At 42.4% G+C, this 21,278-nt stretch overlaps 2 protein-coding genes and 1 non-coding gene across 3 annotated transcripts; 2 read left to right on the top strand and 1 right to left on the bottom strand.

Annotated features, from left to right (window-relative positions):
* The first annotated feature begins 4,468 nt into the window (after positions 1 to 4,468).
* On the top strand, positions 4,469 to 10,650 carry LOC146712666 (uncharacterized). The gene is made up of 7 exons (XM_085452140.1): positions 4,469 to 4,701; positions 4,800 to 4,895; positions 5,202 to 5,525; positions 6,260 to 6,592; positions 8,995 to 9,324; positions 9,486 to 9,821; positions 9,887 to 10,650. The coding sequence occupies exons 1-7, from the start codon at positions 4,545 to 4,547 to the stop codon at positions 9,976 to 9,978; spliced, it is 1,668 nt and encodes a 555-aa protein (XP_085308266.1). The 5' UTR covers positions 4,469 to 4,544; the 3' UTR covers positions 9,979 to 10,650.
* A 1,147-nt stretch (positions 10,651 to 11,797) lies between these two features.
* Positions 11,798 to 11,869, top strand: trnap-agg (transfer RNA proline (anticodon AGG)). The gene has a single exon. It is a non-coding gene; the product is annotated as a tRNA-Pro (tRNA).
* Positions 11,870 to 12,049: 180 nt separating this feature from the next.
* On the bottom strand, positions 12,050 to 17,888 carry LOC146712664 (uncharacterized). The gene is made up of 7 exons (XM_085436877.1): positions 17,861 to 17,888; positions 17,663 to 17,704; positions 17,317 to 17,583; positions 16,994 to 17,233; positions 16,683 to 16,904; positions 16,395 to 16,520; positions 12,050 to 14,383 (listed from the first exon to the last, which is right to left on the bottom strand). Exons 1-7 carry the CDS (start codon positions 17,886 to 17,888, stop codon positions 14,346 to 14,348), a joined length of 963 nt encoding a protein of 320 aa, XP_085293003.1. The 3' UTR covers positions 12,050 to 14,345.
* Between the last annotated feature and the right edge of the window lie 3,390 nt (positions 17,889 to 21,278).

Raw genomic sequence — 21,278 nt, 5'->3', positions numbered from 1 at the left:
TCGTGCTTTTAGATTTAACAGCTGCCTTTGATACAGTGGATCATAAGATTTTAGTGCAGTTTAGAGCAGGTGGTGGGTGTTAGGAGTACTGCACTGCAGTGGTTCAGATCCTAATTGGCAGACCAAACTTTCTCTGTGAAACTTGGTGAGCTTGTATCCTCTGCTGCTTCTTTTCAATGTGGGGTTCCACAGGGTTCAGTTTTAGGCCCGCTTCTTTTCTCCTTATATCTGATACCACCCGAGTATATTTTCAGGAAACATGGGATTTCTTTCTACTGTTTTGCCGATGACTCCCAGATTTGTTTCCCACTTAAAAGATAAATGGTTTCTCAGTAGGCCCTCTGTTCAGATGTCTTGATGAAATAAGGGCCTGGGTGCCTTTGAACTTTTTACATTTTAATGAGCAGAAAACAGAAGTGATGGTTTTTGGTGGCACTTCTGAGACCACTACTATGGATCCTGGTTTGCTGGCGCAGTTTGTTAAACCAATCACCACTAACCTGGGAGTTTAAATGGAGGCAGATGATGAAGTTGAAAGCCAGGTCAGAGCTGTTGTAAAATCTGTCTTTTTTTCATTTGAGACAACTGGCAAAAATAAAGCCCATCTTATCAGAGCAGCTTTTTGAGACAGTAATCCATGTCTTTGTTACATCTAAGATAAGAGATGAGATAAGATGTACCTTTATTAGTCCCACATGTGGGAATTTTCTAGACTCCATTATTGTAACGCACTTTATAGTGGGGTTAGTGATGCATCTGTTAGGCGTCTGCAGGTTATGAAGCGCATCTTTTAACTGGAACAAAAAGGTCTGAGCACATTACCCCCATTTTAATTTCACTTACTGGCTTCCTGTCACAAACTGGTAGTAGGAACTCAAGAGCAGAGCGGTGTGACGTCTCCAAAAACAGTTTATTTACAGCACCAGTGCACGATATATACAGTGAAGGGAAAATCCAAACTCCAGGGAATCACAGGGAAGCGCTCTCACACTCGCTCACGTCTTCTTGCCCAAACTCACACACGCTCACACGACAGGGAGGTCCGGGGAGGAAAGTCTGTAGCAGAGGAAAGGGAAGTCACTCACAAATCACGAATCACAGGTATACTCAAGCACAGGTTCACAGGAGCTGGGAGAATCACTAACGTCTGTAGTACAATCATCCAGCGATGAGAGGATCTGTGTTCCAGCCTGAAATAGTGCTCCAGGTGATGACAGCTGATTGTTGTCAGGTGTGTGGGCCAAGGGCGGGAGCCCACAGTGAGCTCCGCCCAGGCAGAGAGAGAGAAAACCAAACACCACATGCAGCCTTGTGGGGCCGGCCGGGCAGGCACGGAGACCATGACACTACCTGTACATTTTAGCGTCCTTCTTAAAGTTCTTTATTTGTTTTTAAATCTCTTATAGCCTGCCCCCACCTCTCTGAGATGCAACAGCCATATACACCTTCCCACTCCCTTAGTAAGCATTAATTTGCTTTGGCTGTAGCAGCTCCAAAGTTGTGGAACGATCTGCCCTTGCACGTTAGGCAGGCTTCTTCTCTTTCTGAGTTTTAAACTCTTCTTAAAACACATTTTTTTGCTGGCGTGTACAGCATTTTGTGAACCCTGGTTTTATTTTAAAGGGCTTTATAAATAAAGATGGTATCATACAGTATGGTAAAGTTAAATTAACACCTATAATTCACAGTTAAATAACAGTGGCCATTATGAAGTGTTACCCACTCAGTTCCTTTCTGTTACTGAATGAACTCCCACTGGTCACCATCAGCCTTTGCTGTGTTTGATTTGAGTATCACTCCCTCTGGTGGGCTGTACATGTATTACATGTGAATGGCATTTTTTTGTTGTTGTTTTTGCTGTTTTCTTCAGTTTTGTAACTAGAATTTAAATCTATCCTATAATATTTATGATTAAAAGTTACATTTAAAGAGAAGTGAAAATAAAGATCAATCCCAGCTGTGCTTAGATGCACTTAGATGGTGGGAAAATAGTTAAAAGAGAGTGGGAATCAACAGATCCAAAACTGGAAACATTTAATTTTAGTGTTTCATGTTGAAAAAGTGTCATGATTAAAGTTACGCATAACAGATTAAAATCACAGAGTTGAAGCAGGAAGTTTTTAAATGTGCAAATAGGTTATTTAGGTTTTTACTCTAATGAATGCTTCTTTCATTCTAACAGTTTCTTCTTTACTGGCTGAGGCTTTTGTGAACACTCCTCCTCCTCCTGCTTTTAAAAAAGTGTTTCCTCTTCCTGAATGAAAACAATCCACAGGTGTGATGTGTGACATGGAGAGCAGCCAGAAAACACCTTTGGCTTCTTGGCAGGATTATTTAATCTCGTAGTCGGTTCAGGTTGAAGACTAACTTTGTAGATGTCTACTCTCTGTATAGCAACATGAAGATTTAGGATTTGTTTGTGATCCTCCTGTACGGTAAGAAAAGTTTCTTTTAAACTTATGACACACACACATATTTACACAAGCACACACACACTGGTTTTGCTTACAGAAACAGTCAGACAGGTTTGTGCATGTTGATCAGGAAGATAAGTTCTCAAATGCCGCAGGTTATTCTCGCATAGTTAAAGCCAAAAGAGAGAATTGTTTTTTGTTCTAGGACCAAGTGTATGTTTGCACCAGACTTTTACCATAAGAAGTATGTAAATGAGAAAAAAGTGAACTGTAGTCCTCTCATTTCTTTTAAAACAATGACGGGACTCAAACACAAACACACTGAAGCTGAAGTCCAGCTGTAATCCAGGCCTGAGTTCTGAACAGTAAGACAGTCAGTGGGTAAAATATCACAGGCAAGGGGGAGAGATGACAGACAAAATATAAAAACAGCAAAGGTAAACACACACACACACACACACACACACACACACACACACACACACACACACACACACACACACACACACACACACACACACACGGCATTATTATAGACAGGAGAAACGTCTTGGAAATAGTCTTTGAGCATGAAGAATCCACATCTGTCACTGGTGGGCAGATAAACTGAATCCGTTGATACAGCCATCCTTGGATGTGCATCTGAGGCAAATGATCAGACGGAGCAGGTGGTGGTCAACCTCCCGAGCAAACCACACCTCATCCAAAGTTTGGGCATGGAGGTGGTCACCACGTACAAGCTGCTGGGTGTTCACCTTAACGATAACCTGGACTGCTCAGAAAACACTCAAACTCGGCACCAGGACCAAAGTCGACTGTGCTGACAGGCTGAAGTCTGCAGGACATTACTGAGGATGTCTGCAATCTTTTATCCAGAGCTCTGCTGTGGAGGCGGCAGCAGAGAGAGGGGCAGGTAACGGCTAAATAGCCTGGTGAAGAGGGCCAGCTCTGTCCTGGACAGTCCCCTAGACCCCATAAAGGAGGTGGGTGGGCTATTATGCACAACATCTCTCATCCCTGCATGAGACTGTGGACGGAGACTGTGGACGGAGACTGTGGATGGAGACTGTGAATGGAGACTGTGGATGGAGACTGTGGACGGAGACAGTGGACGGAGACAGTGGACGGAGACTGTGGATGGAGACTGTGGAAGGAGACTGTGGACAGAGACTGTGGACGGAGACAGTGGACGGAGACTGTGGATGGAGACTGTGAATGGAGACTGTGGATGGAGACTGTGGACGGAGACAGTGGACGGAGACAGTGGACGGAGACTGTGGATGGAGACTGTGGAAGGAGACTGTGGACAGAGACTGTGGACGGAGACAGTGGACGGAGACTGTGGATGGAGACTGTGAATGGAGACTGTGGATGGAGACTGTGGACGGAGACAGTGGACGGAGACAGTGGACGGAGACTGTGGATGGAGACTGTGGACGGAGACAGTGGACGGAGACAGTGGACGGAGACTGTGGATGGAGACTGTGAATGGAGACTGTGGATGGAGACTGTGGACGGAGACAGTGGACGGAGACAGTGGACGGAGACTGTGGACGGAGACTGTGGAAGGAGACTGTGGACAGAGACTGTGGAAGGAGACAGTGGACGGAGACTGTGGATGGAGACTGTGGAAGGAGACTGTGGACAGAGACTGTGGAAGGAGACAGTGGACGGAGACTGTGGACGGAGACAGTGGACGGAGCGCTATCACAGGTCCTTCATCCCGACAGAAGCCAGGCTGCAACATTATAAACAGGATAAACACTGTTTAGAAATATGTGTGTATAACTATCACTGCCTGCACTTTATGTGCACATAAAACATCTTGTTGTATTTTTCTGCACATAGTAACCATTGAATCTTTTTATTATTTATTTTTTCTATTTTTATTTGGGATCAATAAGGTCTTTGTCTATGTCTGTGTCCTCAGTTTCCCAGTGTGCCTCAGGTGTGGAGGTAGTAGAGGGGGCGGAGTTTGTTCTCCTGCCCTGTGAGTATCCTACTTTTGAAGAAAAAGAATCCACAGCTGTGTGGAGTCGCTATGACCTCAATCCCTCCACAGTGCACCTGCGTCGACAAGAAGGCGATGACCTCCAGAACCAAAATGAGCAGTTCAGCGGCCGAACATCCATGAATCCTGACGCTCTGGAAACCGGAGACCTCAGTCTCACTCTGAAAAAGCTTCAGCTGTCTGACAGCGGCAGCTACACCTGCACCATCCGTAAGTTTGGAGTAGAACTGGGTCAGTCAAGAGTGGAACTGCAGGTTCAGCGGGTCAAAGGTGGAGGTCAGTGCAAAGAGATTCAAAATCACATGTAGTGTCACAGAGTGTTAATCATTTTATGTTAACATCATGTAATGTTCATGTTTTCATTGTGTTATAAGTTCCCATCAGTGTCCCAGTGGCTCTGGGTGTCCTGGCTGTAGTTGCAGCTGTCATCGTGGGTGTTGGAGTTCACTTCAGAAGCTATTTTAAGAAAGGTATGTTGTGTGTGTGACGTGTTTGCATTGTGAATAATCTGAATCATCCCTAAACCTCAGATTTATTTTACTTGACTTGTAGTGTTTTTTTCTTCTTCTTAATCTATTAGTTATGTTAATAGGTGGTTTTAATTGTCTCCTTTCTTTCAATAAAACACAAACCAGTGTTTCCCCATGTTTCATGTTCTTAAGGAATCCTCCAGCGCATTTTGCAGAACAGGCTCCCCTCACACACTTTACATGTCAAACATGGGGGCTTTGACAGACTGCGCGCACAAATCATTATTTGTTGTTCTTACTTCACAGTCTCACAGGTGGATGTGGATTCGGGGGTGGAGTCTGTTCAGCTGCCCTTTATAACCACAGTTTACCGACGTGAAGATGCAACTGTAGAGTGGACTGACAGCTCCAACAGGATAGTGCACGTGTTTAAAAACGGTTCTGACCACCTTGAAAAACAGCACTGGTTTTACAGAAATCGAACAATGATGAGGAAAAACCTGCGGATAGCTGTGGACCTCAGCCTGACTCTGAAATACCCGACAAACAGAGACGCACTCACCTACACCTGCACCGTCTACAGGGGGGAAAACATCCTAAAGAAGAAACAAGTGAAGCTCTACGTCAGAGGTGAGTGCTGCAGACAGAAGATGAAGATGTGAGTCAGGAATTGAAGAGCTTGGTGACCACACTGATAATCTGTCCCTGAGGTGAACAGGACTTGATGAGTGAGCTACAGTAAGATCTATTAAGTTAGGTTTTTCAACCATTACTTTTTTATCAGCTCAAACTGAAGATGTGACACAAGTCCAAGAAATTGAGGAGTTTAAGAGAAATTTATAAAATGATTTAGAATGAAAATATTATAATGATAATGTTTTTGAGTCAATGTCAGCCTGAAAGCACCAGGATTTTGAGGATCAGATGTTTTCTTAAGGAAACTCACACGAGCTTCTTCTATTTCTTCTATTCCACACTAAAACAACCTCATTAAAATGCTGCACGCTTTGTCTGGGCCTGCATAGCCCAGAATAATAGCTTATTTAACAAAAGTTCATAATAATCTACATGTAGAGAGAAAATTCAAAGGAAATATTAAGTAGGCAAGCTCCCATTATGGTCTATTAACGTTTCCAGTTTGGGTGTAGGAAGTGAAGATAAAGACAGATGATAAATTTCTTCCCATAATTGATTTAGGACACCAAAGATAACACAGTGTCTGCTCAGTGGAGCAACAGGACAAATCCCAGGCTGCAGCCAGTCAAACATGTTTTCAGTGCAGATGTTTCACTTCATCCAAACAAAATGTTCTCAGTGCTGATGATGTTGTGTTCAGCTCATTGTGGTATTTTTTCTCCTTTCAGTCCCCCTGGTGGAGGTGGAGCAGGGGGTCGAGTCTGTGCAGCTGCCCTGCAAAACCAAACTTCACCTGCTTAAAGGCAGTAAAGTGGAGTGGACCTGCATTTACAGCCGGACCACAAAGGTCCACGTGTCTGAGAACGGCTCTGACCAGCTTGAAGAACAAGACCACTTTTACAGAGACCGAACGAAGATGAATGAAGACCTGCTGAAAACTGGAGACCTCAGTCTGACCCTGAGATACCCCACAGACAGAGACAACGAAGTCTACACCTGCACCGCCTACAGCAGCGAGGGAAACATCCTGCTGAAGAGAGAAGTGAGGCTTCGAGTCAAAGGTCAGAAATGAATTTAAGTCAGTTATTTATACAGCACCAAATCACAACAACAACTGCGTCAAGGCACTTTATATTATAAGGTAGTTCCTTCAATAATACAGAGAAAACAGAGAAAAACCCAACAATCATATGAGCCCACTATGGGTAAGTGCTTTGGTGATAGTGGGAGGAAAAACTCAGTTTTAACAGGAAGAAACCTCCGTCAGAACCAGGACTGGGGCGGCCATTTCTGACCCATTCCAACAAAACGATGGCTGATAAACACACGTGCTGTGGTAGAGAGGCAGAGGTTATTAATGACTAATTATAACATTCAGAGAGGTGTATTAACACATCATCACAACCACAATCAACACAATCATCATCTCGGCTCCTCTGACGACCTGTTTGCTGTTGCATGCTGCTGAAAGGCAGTGAGGAGAGGGGACACTCAGGCAGTGCATTTATCACGTATAATGTGTTTCCTGGATACACTGCTGCTTTTACAGCATTCAGAGATCGATGGCTCCGTGTCAGAGCTGGCTATGAATTTCAGACAGATCAGACTTTAACTTAACAAAAAAGTTATCAGTAGTTCTTTTCATCTTTCCTTATTACCCACACCTACATCCACTCTGTCAGGCCCAGGCTGCTCACTAGGGCTGGGTATCATCACTGATTTCTATAATCCCTTTGATTCCGATTCACGAGGTCCCGATTTGATTCAATTTAGCCTCAGACAGTCAGAAATATTATAATTCTGATCATTTATCAGCACTGATACATGTGAGACTTCATCACAATTGTGAGCATCACAGCAGATGTCTTTGTGTGAAAGTAACTGAGGATAAAACTCAGAAAAACATGAAGGAGATTTTCCTGGTCTGGCGTTTTATAGCAGATAACCATAAAAATATTCTACAGTAGATCAAAAACTGTAGAAAACCATGAATCGACATAGCATAACTAAGGGAGGATTCAGGGTCACCTGGTCCAGCCCTAACTATATGCTTTAGCCAAAAGGAAAGTTTTAAGCCTAATCTTAAAAGTAGAGATAGTGTCTGTCTCCTGAATCCAAACTGGAAGCTGGTTCCACAGAAGAGGGGCCTGAAAACTGAAGGCTCTGCCTCCCATTCTACTTTTAAATACTCTAGGAACAACAAGTAGGCCTGCAGAGCGAGAGCGGAGCGCTCTGGGTAAACTGGTGTAAGATCCAATAAAGTGTCATCTTGTCATTATATGCTCCACTTTCTTGTAAGTAGTTACCAAAATAGATTGTACTGATACAATACAATAGATACTTTATACCCAAAATGAGTTGAGATCAGGAGTATCTGTACTTCATTGATTTGATTGATCGCAATCTGTGTGTTACATGAACACACAGATTGTAGTTTTGGGTAAGTTTAAGGGTCCAAATATGTGTTTCACTCAATGATATACAGATGAATTTACACTTTTTATGTAATCTTTCTTTTTTGGATTTTTTGTTAATAAATGGTAAATGGCCTGTATTTATATAGCGCTTTACTCAGTCTCTAAGGACCCCAAAGCGCTTTACACTACATTCAGTCACCCATTCACACACACAGTCACACACTGGTGACAGCAGCTACAGTGTAGCCACAGCCGCCCTGGGGCGCACCGACAGAGGCGAGGTGATAATTTGTCTCCCTTTATTAAAATTAAACTACCATAAAAAATTAGAGACTCGTTCTTTCTTTGTGAGCAGTTCCACTCAAATCCTACTAAAGTGGACTGAAGGCAACAATTCAAAAGAAATGAAGAACAACCAATAAAATACATTATTGAATTATTATTGTACTTGTCTTGCTCTCAGCGAAGGCGGTCGCACTTTTTCTCCTCTTTTCTCCCTCTTTTCTCCCTTTTCTCCTCACTCCCTTATCTTCCCAGGGAAGATAAGGGAGTGAGGAGAGGGGACACTCGGGCGACATGACAACCCAATCCTGTGGGTTGTCATGTCTTGTGCTGTGGACATTTATGTGCTTTTTGTGCAGAGGAGTTTTTTTGTCTCCTGTTCTCGTGCTGTCCTACCATGGAAGCACAGCATGAGTAGAGGTCTCTTTTTTTCCTCTTGTACTTTCCCATTGTAGTGTATATTTCAGTGTTTTTCTGTAACGCTACCGATCTCTGACTTGTATCCTCATGTGATGTCTGTGTTGTGTGTGTAAGGTCGAGGGGGGGGGTCCCATTTCACTGCAGGGCAACCTGCATGTGGCGAATAAAGCTTTGATTGATTGATTAATCCTGAATTAAATGAGTGTAGTATATTTCATCTTTAGGAAATCAACACAAGCAAAGACAAACATCATAGTTTGAGCTTAAAATTGAATATTAAAGTTCACTTTGGAATCATTGAATAAAACTGCTGCTGTGTCATGTTGTGTTTGTTGTCCTCTCAGTCTGTCAGGTGGAGGTGGAGGAGGGGGCGGAGTCTGTCCAGCTGCCCTTCACAACCACAGAAAACCTGCCTGGAGATGCTGAAGTGGAGTGGTGGCGCTATGAACCTGAACCACCGATGACTGTTCACAAATATCACGCCGGCTCTGACCAGCCTGACGCACGAGACCAGTTTTACAGAGAGCGAAACGAAATGAGAGAAGACTCACTGAAAACTGGAGACCTCAGTCTGACCCTGAAGCTCCCCACAGACAGAGACACTGGAAAGTACATCTGCAGAGTTGAGGGGAAAGGGATCAAGAGAAAGAAAACAGTTCTGCTGAGAGTGATGAGTCAGTGCAAATACCTATGAAATATTTCTTACAGTGTATTTGTTTATAAAATAACAATAATTAAATGTAAATATCAGACTGCAGCATAAAGAAGCTTAATAAGGTGTTTTCTAGATTCACTGCTGTCTGTACAGCTCATGTTGTGTTTGTTGTCCTCTCAGACTGTGTGGTGGAGGTGGAGGAGGGGGTGGAGTCTGTCCGGCTGCCCTTCAAAACCACACAAAACCTGCCTGAAGATGCTACAGTGATGTGGAAACGCATTGACCCTGTACCATCAGTGTTGGTTTACGTGTATAAGAACGGCTCTGACCAGCCTCACAAACAGCACCAGGATTACAGAGACCGAACGAAGATGAATGAAGACCTGCTGAAAACTGGAGACCTCAGTCTGACCCTGAAACAGCCCACAGAGAGAGACAGTGGAGAATACATCTGTAATGTCTGCAGCAAAGAAAAATGCATTTCAAGAGAGACCACGGTGCTATTAAAGGTCAAAGGTCAGTATAAAAATATAAGTTTGTCTCTTGTTGTCTGTCCCTGTCTGACTGTCTTGTCTCTGCAGGGAGAGTTCCGGTCCAGGATCAAACAGGGGACATCAGGAACAGAAGCAGCTCCATTGATCCGACTCCTCTGATGGCTGATCAATCAGTTTGATCTGTGCTTAGTTTAGGATCAGCTTTTAGTTCAAGCTAAAATTAAAGTCCCTTTCTCATGACTACACTTTAAGAAAGGGACTGGAGCACACCAGCCTGCGTGGCAGAGTTCCAAGACTTTTGGGGAAAAAAACCCTGGACTGATGAGTGTGTGTCATTACACACTGCATTTCAGAAAAGGAAGCTCATACCAACAGTAAAATATGGTGGTGATAGTCTGATAGTCTGAGGCTGTTTTGCTGCCTCAGGACCTGCAAGACTTGCCTCCCTAAATGGAACCATGAATTCGGCCCTCTTAAAGAAACAATTCTTTAGGAGACTATCTGCCATCCGTTCTCATCTGACCTGAAGCGCACTTGGTTTCTGCAGCCGGATAATTATGCAAAACACCCAAATAAGTCAAAGTTCTTACCTGAATCTGATTTATATCCTGTGACATGACCTTAAAAAGGTGGTTCATGCTTGAAAACCCAGCAATGTGGCTAAATTACAACAATTCTGCAACAGTGAGTGGGCTGAAAATCCTCCACAGTGCTGTTAAAGATTTATTGCAGGTTGTTACAAATGCTTGGTTGCAGTTATTTATTAAATTCAGGGGCAATAGCTTTTTCTGACATGTTCATCTAGGTTTGGGTTTTTCCCCTTAATAATAAACACATTTATTTAGAAACTGCATTTTGTATTTACTTCTGTTCTTTGGATAATATTGTAATTCAATTAATGTTTTATCACTCACCTTTGAAAGTTCAGGTCAGGGGTTAACGTGTGATAATGAGAAATAACAGAGAAAAACAAAAGGAAGAAAAGGAAGGTGCAATGAGACATAGGAAATCATGATTCATGGCAAATGAAATTTATCAATAATTGAAAGCCATCCTGACAGTTATTACAAATTAATATTAGCAGGTTCAGTCCCAACTGATAACCTATAAAGATCTGTGTCATTACCAAAGTGTCACAAAAGAAACATCTCATGATGGGTAAAACCAGTGAGCCGTCTCAAAACCTTCACAACCGTATTGTTGCAAAACATACTGAAGGTATTGGTTCTAAACTACTGAAGGTTCTAGTGAGCACTGTTGGGTTCTTAATGCAGAGGTGGAAAGAACATCATTTCACCATATATAATAATGATCAGAAGAGTCGTTGAAGAGCCAAGGTGCTACAGAAAAACCTGGAATCAGCAGGTACAATTGTTTCAAGAAGGCATGGCATGTAGGTCACCATCCATGGTGCCATTGCTGAAGAAAAAGCATGATGAAGAGCTTTTAAAGTTTGCTGAACATTTAGAGAAGCCAGTGAAATATGGTCTGGTCAGATGATCATATGATTGTTCGGTTTTTCTCTGTAGGGTCTACCTTACAATATAAAGGTAACTGTTATTGTGATTGGTCGCTATATGAATAAAATTGACTGGAAATGAAAAGATGACTTGTCCATGGATATGCAGACTGGAGCATCCAGGAAATGATCCCATCAATTTTCCAACTGGGAAATGATCTGCTTTACCTCCTGAGTTGGTAGATTAACACCCCAAGTTGCTCTCTGATGCAAAGAATGAATGTTAGCATATCTTAGCTAGAAAGCACTAAAGCATAGAAACCAGTGCTCGTCTGGTTGAATGAGGCAAGTTCTTTAAAATGACCGTTGCTCTGAGCTGATGTCCTGAAACTGTTTGTGTCCACAATGTGGAAAAACCACGGCGATGTGTTTCCAGACTTTTGACTGGCAGCTTTCAAGACAATGTTTCATATATTCAGCTTCAGCTACGTGCTCTGATGTGTGACTTTCAGAGAAGAAGTTGGTGAAGATGTTTATGTGGCTCGTTGGTCTAGGGGTATGATTCTTGCTTAGGGTGCGAGAGGTCCCGGGTTCAAATCCTGGACGAGCCCACCTCACGTCTGTAGCGTTACAGGGTAACCTCCTACATCTTCTAACGAAACCTCTTAGAAATCCGTTATCTACAGCCTGAAATCACACGTTCCCATAGTACCTCACACAGATGTAGCTGAGAGATCTGATTTCCATTCTTACAATTTTAATTCTCCAACAAGTTTTTTGAAGATAATTATTTGTCTTTCATGTTGGCCTAACAAAAGAACACAGAGTATTATTTTAGATTAAATCAGAGGGTTCAATCCAAACTTGTGCACAGAACTACAAAAATACACAGCTTTCTATCAAATATTATAAATGTGTAACTCTTTGACACAACATTAACAAAATGCATGTGGAAAAATGCACATACATTTCTTCCTTTTGCACAAAGGGACCAAGATTGAACATCAGTAACAATTAATACTTTACTATCACAAAAGAATCTAGTTCAGTGCATTATGCACACATTATCTACCAACTTTAATACAAGTTTACAAATTTGATTACAGCAAAAGTCTGAAATGCCATGTCAGCTGTTATTTGGAGTGTAACTAAAGCAAAAAAACAATTAGTTAGAAAAATAATGCTGGGAAATTATTTTAGTCCTTGCCAAGCTCAATACAGGAAGGCTACACAGATAAAGGTCAGTAAAAATAGTGTTCAAGCTTGTGGTTTATTTTCCAGCTCTACATAAGAAACGCTTCAACCACGAGTGATGGCAGTTCACTGATCATCATTTATACATGTAAACTGGTTGTCTGTGTAAACGAACTGCTGCTACTGCTCTAATCCAGCTGAGCACTCAAGACTCAGCTATTCACACACTGCTTTCTAAGCACCTTTATCAAACACTCACGTTTGGATGGAGGCGTCAGAAGAAATTTGGGGTTCAGTATCTTGCCTAAGAATACTTCAGCATGCAGACAAGAAGACACATTTAGAAGACAACCCACTGCATCACATGAGCCTCAGTCAGTGTTCACAGTGCACAGAGAGATCCTGCTGGTTTGCTGTTTATGCATTACTAATGTAGATTTATTTTTGACATGCGTGTTTAAGGTTCGGTGCCCAAACTGACAGTGACTGATGGCAACATTTAGACTGAAAACCAAACAATGAAACTCTGAGAGACACAGGACGATTATCGACTCTGTCCACACAGTGGAAAATTTGTTCTTAATAGAGGAAACATCGTCTACATAACAGACCCAATCAGAAGTAGCGATGCTAAACACAGCAGCTGTGGTTTCCTGTTTGATGAAAACAGGTCGTCTGCCTTCATGTTCAGTCGTCATGTTACAGACTCTAACTGAACTGAACCTTCAGCAGGTTTTGGACGTTTATGAGACAAATTTAAATCACAAACTTTCATCACTTTAATCCTGCAGGTTTGAAACTGTTTTCTATTATTAGAAAGATTCTTTGTGTATTTCAGGTAAAGTGTGATGCTCATATGTAAATAACATCTTGTTTTGTTTCCTGTCCAACTGGCCAGCTTTGAGATGAAACCAGTCATTTTTAACCAGGATATGTCCTTCAACGCACATATTAAACAAATATGTAGGACTGCTTTCTTCCATCTGAGCAACATCTCTAAAATTAGAAATATCCTGTCTCAGAGTGATGCTGAAAAACAAGTTCATGCATTTATTACTTCTAGGCTCAAAATCGTTTTCTGTGCCTGTCATGAACAGCTGTGTGGCAGGCAGAGGCAAGACCCAAATGCAGGACTTGGAAACAAAGGGGTCGGCTAAAAGAGGCAGCGTTATTAATGTTAAAAGATACTCACAGAAGAACACAGCAAAACAGGCACGAGGGAGACTGAGGACCTAAACACAGGGATGGGATTACAAACACAATGAGACAGAACACAGAGAAAACAGACAAACGCAGGTACGTGAGCGGGGAGACTGAAAGAATAACAAAACACAGAGAAGAGGCTGGCACAGACTGGACACGAAGGAAATAAACATGAACAACAAGAAATAGAGAATAAGAAATATAAATAATGACGACTCTGACAAATAAGGGAACCTGAGCTCAAGAGACACCAATATAGAACCAGAACAAAGGTCATTGAAACAAGAGAACAAATAAACACATAGTCCATAACAAACACAAAAACTAGCTCAAAGACTGAGGACCATCACAGGACACTCTGTGTCAAACATGAGTGTTCATAAGTTCAGAGTATTGATCAGTTTGAAATGATGGAAGCAGCTCCTGAAAGTGACGACTCTTCACCTCGCAGTAGACCTTTGTCAGAGTTCAAGCTGCACAGACTCAAACCAGCAGCAGGTTGATTTCTTTAGTTCCCCGTCAATCCTGGTTCCTCAGGAGGAACTTGCTCCCACAATGACATCACTGTGTGAATGAATGGGAGTGAATGAAGAAAGGAGGAAGCTGATGACTGCCTGTAAATGTTCCCACGGTGACTGACAGAGTGAGACTGTCCACAGGAAGTCTGCAGGTCTGTCCTCAGCTTCCTGTTTACACTTCTTCTGTGGTGTCTGTGGTTCCTTTAGCTTCTGTAAAAATGGGACAGTTGAGTGTGCAGTCATGGTGCAGGTCACTAGAAGGGTGAGGCATTTATTGTCCTACCAACTTTAAAACCTAATTAAAATGTATATGTATGTAACAAATATACGAAACTTTAAACCTAATTTTTAAACTGAAGCTTAAAGAGAAAAAAGTTAATGATGGAAAGCGCTTTTCAAGGCACCCAAAGCCCTTTACAATGCCACTATTCATTCACACACTGGTGGAGGCAGCTACAGTTGTAGCCACAGCTGCCCGGGGGTAGACTGACAGAAGCGAGGCTGCCATATCGCACCATCGGCCCCTCTGGCCAACACCAGTAGGCGGTAGGGGAAGTGTCTTGCCCAAGGACACAACGACCAGGACAGAGAGAGAGCAGGAGGGATCGAACCGGCGACCTTCCACTTATAGAGGAGCTTCCCAATCCACTGAACCACAGTCGCCCCGATAGTTCAGCATGTAATAACACTGGGACATGAGTCATATAGGTGCAGCCTCCCTACCTGTGTTCTCAGGGGTCTGAGTGATGATGTCAGCATTGGTCATGTGTGTTTTTGGGATGACATCATCAAGACAAGAACATGCCAATGAGTGACTGAATATCCGGGTTTTATTTACAACTCACTGAACTTGGATTTCCCATCAACCCTGTTTGCCTGCTGAACTGAATTCAAATATATATTGTTTTCATTTAATAATAATCCTGCAGAAAAATCTTAATTCTTATGAAGACGTTGTGAGGGGCTTCATGAATCTCTCTCTGAAAAAGAACTCATTTTGTTTCACTTTAAACACTAGTCACACAAAGAGATGAAGACAAGAAACAAAGTTAAGAACATCTTTTGCTGTGTGGTAACTTTACATCTTCCTTTGTTCAGTCCTGTATCTCAGCACCGGTATCTGCTGACATGCACTCTCTCTACTCTCAGACACTGTTTACCTCTACAGAGTCCACAACATTCAAATAGCTGCTAGACTGATCTTAAACACATAAAACACTTCATGGTTTATGTGTTTTACCTTTGATCATTTCCCACTGATCTCAACAAAGAAGCTCCGTCACAGAGAGCTTCTCTCAGCAGTTAACCACACCAGCAGCACCTGTTTTGATGTGGGTGAATGAACGCTCGACTCCGGGAAATATGAACTACTGACTCAGGTGACTTCACTATTTATGTGCTTTTACATCTGATTACTGCTACTACTGTGTATAACCCTCAGATTTACATGGCAATAAAAGAAATAATGTGGTCACTGAACTAGCTTCTCCTGCTAGTCCCAAAAACGTGACTCAAAGTGAGAGCTGACTGGGCTTTTTCAGCTGTAGCCTAAACTGTGGAAGCATCACCCTGCCCTCGTTAGTTCAGCCCACTCGCTGCCTGTCTTTAAATAATGTCTTAAAATGTGTTTTTGCTCCTCAGATTAGAGTCAGAACGCGAGCAGTACATTCTCACCTTGTACTGGTTGTTATTTTCCTAATTTTGCTGGTTTGCTGGTTTGTACAGTATTTTATTAAACTGTCCAACGTGTGCTTCTCCGATTTATTTTTGAAAAGATACATCTGGATTAAAAACAAACCAAATCCGCTCAGATTATTTTTAATCTTCAGTTCAGGCCGACAGCTCCTGTTACACTGTGTCATACACACAAACCTGAATTGACTCCCATCAAACACCGATCATATCTGTTTAAGCTGCAGGATTTCCTGTCTCAGTGCCACGTCTCTCTCTGCTGACTGCCTCATGTTATAAACACTGAACTGACCAACGAAACCACAGTACAGCTTTAATTATGAAACCAGTGACAGGTTTTACTGAGGAAACAGGAACCTAAAGAGTGAACTGCACCTGCATTCAGGTCCCACTTTCAAAACACTAGTTTGATAAATGTGAGAAGAAGATTCTCATTGTTTCACTGACCACATTTTACAAGCCCAATGAAAACTACTTTTGGGTTTATCTCTCATTGATGTCCCTCGCTAGAACACAGGTGAATGTGTACCTGCAGTGTTTGTCCTCAGACTGGAGTAAAGTACTTCAGGTTCGCTGGCTGGAGTCTTATTGGTCCAGGCTCTACTGGTGACCTCAGCATAGGTGACATCATTTACTGGAGCTGACTGGTATCTCCCTGCAAAGATGAAGTGATCTGAAAGAATACTAGTATTTGTGTCTGTGGAGTTTTAGTCTGAATCTACTTTCTAAGTGTTCTAAAAATAGAAACGCTGATGGAGGCTGTCTTGATGTGTCCAACATGATGACTTTGGATGAAAATTTGAGACAGATGCCATACCTGTGCGCTTCTTCCATAGAAGATGAAGTACAAACAGAACCAGAACCAATAGCACCAGGGAACCTATAGCAGCTACAATTGGGGATATGAGGGAGGAGGGGGGAGAGGGAGAAGGGGGAGGAGAAAGAAGGGTAGAAGAAGAGGAGATATGAGTGTTTGTCAGTGACGTTATGGTTGTTGTTTCTTCTTTTGTTGTTGTAAACAAGGCTGTGGTTGAAGGACCTGCAGGAGAGATGAGGAAGCTGGTTCAGTCAGTTTATCATCAGCTCAGCAGATTGGCTTTAAACAGGAAGTGATGTCAGTGATCTGACCTCTGACCCTCAGAAAGCTCTGAGGAGATAATCCAAACTCATCAGGAGCACACCAGTAGAGACCTTCATCAGACTGCTGCACGTTAATGGTGATTATGTGCTCTGATTTAGGTCCAACAGGACGTCCATTAAAGTAGAAATAAGCTGCAGCTGTGCCACCAGTTTTCTTCTTACAGCGTAGAGTGACATCACTTCCTGTCCTCACAGGAAGTGCAGGGATCTCCAGGATCACATGTTTATCTGAAGAAAAGACCCACAGAGTGATGTAGAGGTGGTATAACAGTCTGCTGTTAGTCTGATGATGAAATGAATGACTTCATTACCTGATACAGTGATGTTGACTTCTTCACTCTTCTCTCCAGCTTCACCTTCACACCAGTAAACTCCACTGATTGGCTCGAACTCATCAAACAAACAGGATGAACCATTGAACCTCCCGAAGCCCCGCCCCCCTGCTCCACATGACTCAGTCCCACTTCCTGTGTCCCTCTTCACCGTCCATCCATCAGAGCCCAGCTGACCTTCACATGTCAGAGACACTGAGGCTGCTGTGACGAACTGCTGAAGGTTTGGACTGACGCTCAGAGAGACTGGAGGACAGACGGACAGTTTCTATCAGTGTTTACACTCAGTGTTTGTCCTGGACCATGGTGCACTTCATCTACTCACCTGCACAAACAGTCAGTGCAGACAGCAGCAGCACACACACACCTGCAACAGGAGGTCAGAGGTCACTGAAAGTCAGAGGTCAATGAAGGTCATAGGATATTAAAGGTGAGAGGTCACTGAAAGAGAGTGGAAATTATGACCAGAAGGCAGTAATAGGCCTGGGAGAGCATCTTCTATGTTACCATGTTCACTCTTCACCCTGCTGTGATGGCACTTGTTTAGCCATTTGTCACATAGACTCTGGATGTTATATTTCAAAGCTGCACACTGGTTATCTGTGTAGGTCACAGTTAGGTAGTGATGGCCCGCTTGAAGCTGGCGCTCCGGAGCGTGTGTCGAAAAAAACAACACACTGGTTCAGAAGCACTGTGTCGAGGCTTGCTTCGTTTGGCAAAAGTCACGTGACCAGTGACGTCCGAAGCTTCATTACGCACGTAACTGCTTCGGTACCTGATTCAAACGGATATAAGGAAGCGAATCATCCACGGGATTCGTGGAGTGTGTTGATGGTGACAGAGAGCGACGAGGTGATCATTCCACTGACAGATATGGAGCCAGCGAGGAAGAGAGGACGTTCTGGCGTGTGGGAATATTTTGAGTTGATTTTGCTCAATTCATTTTATCTGCCGAAGTGAAAAACTTGAAATGTCCAAAATCATGTTTTCATAATGTAAATATCATTACAGCATATGACTTTAGGAACACTTCCATGTGAATTAAAGCTGATGAAGACTACAAAAATGTATTTGACACTATACGTACATTACATTGCTACAGTTTAGAAAATCATTTTGTTTATTGTTTTTAGGTGATAGTCTGCAGGACCCAGGAATACCTGCATATCTACCAACTTGCAGTGTAGTTCCTGCACTCCACAGCCTCTTCTGTTCCATGCAAGTGGATTTTCTCCAGGGCAGGAGAAACTATTTCTAAGAAAAGAAACAGACTCAGCCAGCGCACAGTAACACTAATCCTCTTTTTAAATGTAAATAACAAAAGGGCTACCTGACATTGATCATGTTTTTACTTTGCAAGTTCTTGATTAGGGGTGGGTTTTGATTATCGCCTTTCTGATTACAATCCATACTAAATTGAATAAAGTGATATTGATTCATTACAATCCTGTGTCGATTTGTAAATTAACGTTATAATGCCTGAAACGCCAGCATCTCAGGTTAAACCTCACAACATGTCGTCAAACACCATGCAGCTAAAACAGTAACTGGGAGCAGGTTTACGGATTCTGCATACAAACGTGAACACAGAGCGCGGACCCGACGCGTCAGAATCAGATTTTGGTGTGTCGGCGGGTCCGCGCTGTGTTTGCCTCCTTTTTTTCCCCGCTGGCTTCTGCAGCTGCAGGTTTCATAACTCTCTGTTTACATCTCTAATTAAGTCTCACATGTGTCAGCTTTCTTTTAATAGATACGAAATTATGGATATATACTGTTAAATGACCAGAATTGTAATATTTCTGACTGAGGCAAAACTTTCCAGATTCCAATCAAATTGAATCGGATCCTGTATCGAATCAAAATGATTCTACAAATCAGTGACGATGCAGCCGTACTCAGCTCCCTAAGCATTTTCCCTTTCCAGTTCACAATCAATCCCACCCCTAGGTCAAAAATATGTATAGGACAATTGGCCTCATCTAATATTCTGTATGAACCTGTCCAGCTGTCCAGTGATTAAATGACAAGTAGATGGTGGAAGGACTCCACAGCAGGGGCATACTCCATAATGTGCTGTGCATTATCATATGTATATTATATATATTGCTCACTTATTGTATTTACCAACATCAAGGAGTTATGAGCAAAGAAAGGCCACACCATAGTGCATGTTTAAATAGGGAAAGTTTATTGATCAAAATGTATTACGCAAATACGCATTACATTTTTTTCAGCCCCCCAATCGAGAAAACAAAACCAATTACATGTTCAAAGCAACGGAACGGTGGCCCAATATCGGAGAGAACTCCACTCTTGAGTGAGCAGTGATGATTGAGCAGTCCGTTTTATTCTGCAGATTCAAGCTGCTCTTCAAAATTTTCACCACCAGATGTCACCGGAGAGGACTGTGTTGAAAAGCTTCGAGTAATGAACCGTTTTTCAATACAAGCTTCAGTGCTTCGGAAAGCTTCATTTGGCCATCACTACAGTTAGGTGTTGTGAGAAAGTTGGTGACACCCAGTTGGTGGGGAGGTCCTGGTGGTGAAGTCTTCTGTTCTCCTGTGTCAAGAGTGTAGACAACAGCTGTTGAAACACCTTCTCTTTTAACGTCTATTCAACTAAATGCTGTGCTATTTATCTTTAGTGACTGTGTACCTGCCCCCCCAATAGTATCTTCAACCTTTTGTATAGTCCGAGTGGAAAACAGTTAAAACATAAACATGTTTAATGAATACCTTTCATAACTTGAAATGCAAATAGAAATGATACATTTTTAAAAATGATGCAAACAACAAAGTAAAATGTTGCTATTTACCCCAAAATGCAGCCAAGGCCTCAGATTTTTTGCACAATCATTTCAAACTATTTACAGAACAATCAGGTGTGTTGCATCAAATAAGAAGGCACACAAAGTATTCATGCAACTCCCAAAGAATAGGTCCTGTCCACTATAAAACAGAGGAGAACACCACAAGGTCTGACAGCAGGAGCACCTGTGACATTCACTAGTATAACTCACAAAAACCCAATAACTGCATAACACACTAACTACAGCCTCCAAACACACTAAACGTCACTAATCTCTCACATGTGAAAACTCGCTCTCTCTCTTTCTTTCGCTCTCTCTCTCTCATTGGTGTCACTCCTAAAACTTCTCCCTCTTCCTAAACAACCAAACGCCTCATGTTGCCATATCATTTTTTGATTGGTGGACATGGTACACTTCAACATGAATAAGGAAGGGAAGTGGTGCTTTTTCTTTTTCACTCGCAAGCGGAGAGCGTTTGCTAGCGCTGTCCTTAGAAAACGCAGTTGCTGAGGCGGCTGAGGTCATTTGGAGTCCAGGGAGCGCTTTGAAGACCTTCTGTGACTCTTTGGTGGCATCTGTCATTTTTTACAGTGTTGTATGTTGGTACCTCAGGTCCCACATCTCCAGATTCACTAACAGCTTCTTCCACCTGGGCCATTCGGACATTTAACAAACACCATGTCCCCTCTGTTCTATCTCTGCTGTGATCCCAACAACCTACATGTAAAGGTCGCCCAAACTAATAAAATTGTCAGGGATTATAGTGGAGAGAGAAAACAGGCGGCTCCCACCCTCTTATCTGAACATCAGTTTTGAGTGGCTATACAGTATATCTGCAGAGATACGGGCAGTACAGGTGCAGCAGTTAGGTATTAAGAAATAAAAAAGAAAAGAAAAACATAAAATGAATTCATATTCAATTTCCACATTTACTAAAAGCAAACAATGTAATGATATTAAAGTAACTCCCTGATGGATGACATGAGCAATGAATAGCTTCACTGATTTTATTAGGTTCTATTTGAGTCTCAATCTGCTGCTGTTTGAAGCTCATCACCAGAAAAACAACAAAACATACAAACTCTGAGGGAAATGACCAAAACAGTCTCCAGTCTTTTGTTAGACTCTGTGT

The sequence above is a fragment of the Copadichromis virginalis genome, linkage group LG3, assembly GCF_057382275.1.
Source record: "Copadichromis virginalis isolate Kocher_CV1m ecotype Utaka linkage group LG3, C_Virginalis_male_GT1.1, whole genome shotgun sequence".
Taxonomy (NCBI): domain Eukaryota; kingdom Metazoa; phylum Chordata; class Actinopteri; order Cichliformes; family Cichlidae; genus Copadichromis; species Copadichromis virginalis.
The sequence above is the reverse complement of the archived record's forward strand: the minus strand, read 5'-3'. Positions and strand labels throughout refer to the sequence as shown.